This window comes from Andrographis paniculata, unplaced genomic scaffold (assembly GCF_009805555.1).
Source record: "Andrographis paniculata isolate CXL003 unplaced genomic scaffold, ASM980555v1 Contig56END, whole genome shotgun sequence".
NCBI lineage: Eukaryota > Viridiplantae > Streptophyta > Magnoliopsida > Lamiales > Acanthaceae > Andrographis > Andrographis paniculata.
In genome coordinates this window covers 3,393,739-3,398,702 of record NW_026137591.1, presented here as the reverse complement: position 1 = coordinate 3,398,702, position 4,964 = coordinate 3,393,739, and the positions used below count along the sequence as shown (strand labels likewise).

The following is a 4,964-nucleotide window of genomic DNA, read 5'->3' as shown; positions in this document are numbered from 1 at the left end:
AACCAGAATTAAGGACAGATCTTGTAGAATTTCTTGTAAAGGATAAAAAGGGTAGTGTCAGATTCAGTCGTTGTAAAAATAAAAAGTTAATGAGTAAGCACATTAGGCTAGCACTTGTATGAATCCATGTGATTGTGTAGAAAAAATAGTGGAGCTTACCAGTCTAGGCCCTCAAAGAGGCCCTCTCCCTTTATGGCGGAAGTTTTGAAGATAGCCTATTGCCGATTCTTAATTTTGTGCAATTCTAAGGCCTCAGTTATCGAAGCATCATCCATTGCTCCAGGAAGATCCTGTAAGTCAGATAATGTTAAGCCACAAGAGAGTACACTTATCTAACTTGTGAGTGGATTAACAAGCAACTTCAACCGACACACAGAGTTAACAAGTATGCAAATGCATCAAGAAATTTCTGCTTATCGTATGTAAATTAAGTGCAATGTTAATTTTTATATATATGGCATAAAGAATGGTATAAAATTCCACCTGCTTGTTAGAAAACAAGAGGACAACGGCGCCTTTTAGCTCTTCCTCCTGGCAAGGGACCAATGTAATTCCATATAAGAAAGAGGAAAGTACAGTCAATCATTAACAAAGATCATCAGGAGACTGATGTAGGGAAAATTAAAACAGCTAGAAACAACAACCATTTTTCATTTCTATTTAAGTTGAAAACAAAACTGCCAAGGCCTAAAATATTAAAAACCAAAGCTAAAGGTAAACAAACTGTTAAGTACTGGTTCAAGTTCCAGGGCCACCTAGGTAGGAACTTACTGTAAGAACACTCAGAGAACTTCAAAGGATCATGTGCAGCAAAATTATGCAAACAGTGGCCATTCAATATTTTACAAAAACTACTAAAGTGTTTATTAAAAAAAACATCACTCTAATTTTGATTATGTTCTTGAAATTTAAAGCTTCACAATTAAAGAGAACAATGTTAACCTTTGACAACTAAAAGTACCATAATCGGGACAGCATACCTGTTGAAGCAAGCACAAGCAAGTTGTTTACCATGAATATGTGATGGTGACATATGAAATAAAAAATATTTTCATTACATTCTTAAGTAACATAAAGTTTAGCTTATTTGATCTTCCATTAACCTTGGTGTAAAACTGAACAAGAACATCCCCTTTGAAATATATAGGTGATGAACTTTCTTCTGATAATACATAAATGGAAATATCACCTCCAATATTGCATGGAATTCTTCCTTGGCAACCACTAGTCTATCAGTATCACTTGAATCAACAACATATATTATCGCTTGAGTATTGGGAAAGTAGCACCTCCAGTATGGCCTAAACAACAAAGCAAAACATCTTAGGATCGATTCAAGGGATTAAGAAGTTCTAAAGAAAGCTGAGCTTGTTTTATAAGAAATAAAAAGGAAAAGACACCGGAAAATTAAGACTATCATTTAGTATATGTGTATCATTGAGGTTGGTTCAAAGATGAGTAAGGTCTATTGTAAGATGCACTCACTCACCACAACTCATGTTTTATATAGAAATAAGGATTCTCGCTGTAGCATCATCTAGTAATAAAAATATGTAGCACTTTCGCTATCAACAAAAAAATGTACCAGCAATCTATCCAGATTTGAAGGATTTGGCAAAGTGTTGTCTTAATTCAAAATTTCGACTTATCTACCTATGTATATATGAACACATTCAAGATAAACAATCATTGAAATTCAATAGTTAACCAAAGCTCCTAGTGAACAACCAATGTGACTGTAATAATAGTAGAAAAAAAAAAAAAAAACTACTGCTAGACATTTTTACCACTTCCATTGAAAAATTAAAGTGAACTTGATGTTGTCAAGCACCACATAAAGTATTCAAAAATATACAAAAGAAAAAAGTTAAAATTTAGAAAAAATAATAATAACAATAAAAGCAATTCCTACCTGAAAACATAATATTATTTTGACAATTTCACCTTGGTAAATTATTTATCCATGGCAGTAATTAACTAAATCTATCAATTCTTAAATACAGAATAAAAAATAAAACATTCTATTGAAAAGTAGAAAAGTATGAAAAAAAATCATTAGAGAGAGATTTTAACATGGATTTAGAAAGAAGAAATGTCATTACTGCACAAATCCAATAGGCAATATTAGACAGGGTACAGACACATGTCAGTATTGTGTGATTGAAAAGAGAACCATTAAATTGGACAAATTAACTAAATAGACGATAGAATTAAAAATCACAAGTAATTACTTTCCAAATATGAGTAATTAGTGACCTGATACTAGTCTGCCCACCTGCCACAACAAGGAGAACCACCAATGTTACAAATAAAAAACTTCAGAATGACTTCTTAGAAATGGTTGGAAGAGAAACTACTAAGGAATCACAAAACCACCGAGCATAAATGAAATTGTGATAACAAAGAGCATTCCCATGATTATTTTCTTGAATGTTATTTTATGACTTCCACAGGTTAAAGTTATAACTGTGTTTTGTAGTTGCATTAAGCTTAATGGCCTAGATGCCTAATTATACTCTAGAATCACGACCCACCCTCATAAGCAAATCGTATGTCTATAAAGTAAATCATAGCTTATAGAATCCTTCGGCTCCTTGATGGAAAGAATGAAAAAGAAAAAATAAGGAAGCAAATTTAAAACATTTACATTCCAATCATTTAGCTCATGAGACACACCGAAACTGCAAGTATAACAAAACAATATTCCTCCCTCATCGGTGAAGTGATTATATATATTTTAAAAAAAAAAATCTTAGGCTAACTAGAAGGATACTGTTGACTTGTAGTCTACATTCTCTAATTCAGTTAAGATAAACCTACAATTATCTTTTATAATATATGGCAACATTTGAAACCACAGCCAGTGGCAACATTTAATAGCTGATAGTTGTTACAAATTCATTCCACTGTGTATTAATGTGAATAATTCATCCATGGACATCATTTGTTTTCATGCTCTGGAGCTCTAATGAGAGTGAAAGCCTAAAGCCAAGAAGTCCTCAACTCCTTCTTTTCATATTTTCAACATAAATCACCAAGGGCGACACATGACACAGTCAATAACAACCAAACTCAGAAATTACAAATTAAAATGATGAATCCCATACGAAAATAAACAAATTCACGAGTCCAAGTCAAACAGCAAGGATCCTGAAAGCCAAAAAACTTTGAAAACAATCCCAATTCTATTAAGGATGATAAACTCACCTAAATCCCAAACTTGGAACTTTATGTTGTTATATTGCACTGTTTCCATATTGAACCCAATAGCAGTAAAATGAAAAAGGCATCTACTCATTAATCAAGTAAAGCAAAGTTTCCCTAATCCTATTTTCATACTACACATTTCGCATATCACTGTTTGTCATATTAAATTCTGCCTATGAAATAGATGCAGCAAATTAATGAACTCAAGGAAGCAACCAAAACAAGCTTAAGAGAAGAAAATAACATAAAACAATTAGAAACAATGCAAAATATCCAAAAATTAGCGCGTTAAATGTCAGTCAACCCACGTTCATAGAATAACAGTATCGAATTGCTTAAAGTAAGGATAACAAGGTAAGTACTTGGAATAGTAGACACTACTTCACCCATCTGAAGTCGATCTGCGAAAACCAATAGCTAAAGAGAATTAATTAAAAGTCATCACCAAGGCAAGTAGGCAACAACAACAACATGAATCTTATGAAGCGAAAAATGAGGCATACAAAGAATGGTGGTCTTTCTGGCATTGTCGAGGCCCAACACAAGAATCCGAGCTTCCTTGTTCCCGAAGAGTGAAGAAAACAGCCTCGTGAAAACAATTCCCATCTCACCCTCAATCAAGTTGAGAGTGAATACGATGAATTGAATCTAACTATGTTATAATATATAAAATAAACAAATAAAGGATCTGATCTGATCCAGGCAAAGTATCAGCACCTCTTACCCTCCCTTTCCTGCAAAAAATTGAAATAAAAGACGACGACTCACTGTAACTGGAACAATGAAGCCGATTGGCATTGTGACGAAATACCTGCAGACGACAGCGAGCCAGGCTGGGTGCATCTCAGCTGTCAGCCCCGCGGCTGTGCGCGTTGTTATCTTTCCCTACTCATACCAGAGTTTCTTCGTCAGTCACGATACAATATACTCTCATTATAAATAATTTTATACTCCAGCCATGTATTATTTTATTATTTTTATATAAAAAATATTGTTAATAATTTTAAAATAAAAATTAATATATATAATTAAAAATTAAAATATATATTTAAATATTTTAAATTTTATATTTTTAAAAAATATATATAATATATAAATATTATTTAATATATAATATAAATAAATATATATATTTATGCTTAATATAAATTGATTTATAAAAAATTCAAAATTTTAAATATATATAAAAATATTTATTTATTAAAAAGAAAGACAAAAATAAAAATTTTGATGGAATCCTCTATATAATTTTATTTGTTATAAATTTAATTAACTTTTATTTATATTTATTAAATATATTTTAAATCAATTAATTTTTATGATTCGAAAGTTTAGGATAAAAAATAGAGAAATGAAAGGGATGGAATTTTAAAAAAAAAAACAAAAAATTGTGTTTACTTTAATTTTTTAAGAGGCGAGTGGAGGGGCGTTTTTTTTTTTTTTTTTTTTTTTTATTCCCTTCCAATATGAGGAACTTGGAGTGAATGAATTTTATTAAATATTGTTTTTTATTTAATTGTCTATTATATTTTTTTTAACATTTTATTAAAAAATTTATTATATTTTTTAACTTTAATATTTATTTAATTTATTTTTAATTATCGAATAAATATTAATGTATATTGTGCATAAATTTAAATTACATTATATATTTTAAATTAAAATTTGCAATAAAATTAGTTATAATATTTGCAAAATATAATATATAAAATTATATATAATTTTAAAGATAAATAAATAGTTTTAAATGATTGTAT

At 30.0% G+C, this 4,964-nt stretch overlaps 1 protein-coding gene across 1 annotated transcript; it reads right to left on the bottom strand.

The window, feature by feature from the left end:
- Positions 1–215: 215 nt before the first annotated feature.
- On the bottom strand, positions 216–3,813 carry LOC127256696 (ADP-ribosylation factor 1-like). The gene is made up of 7 exons (XM_051282833.1): positions 3,711–3,813; positions 3,570–3,608; positions 3,208–3,270; positions 2,257–2,275; positions 1,190–1,301; positions 484–531; positions 216–290 (listed from the first exon to the last, which is right to left on the bottom strand). The coding sequence occupies exons 1-7, from the start codon at positions 3,811–3,813 to the stop codon at positions 216–218; spliced, it is 459 nt and encodes a 152-aa protein (XP_051138790.1).
- Between the last annotated feature and the right edge of the window lie 1,151 nt (positions 3,814–4,964).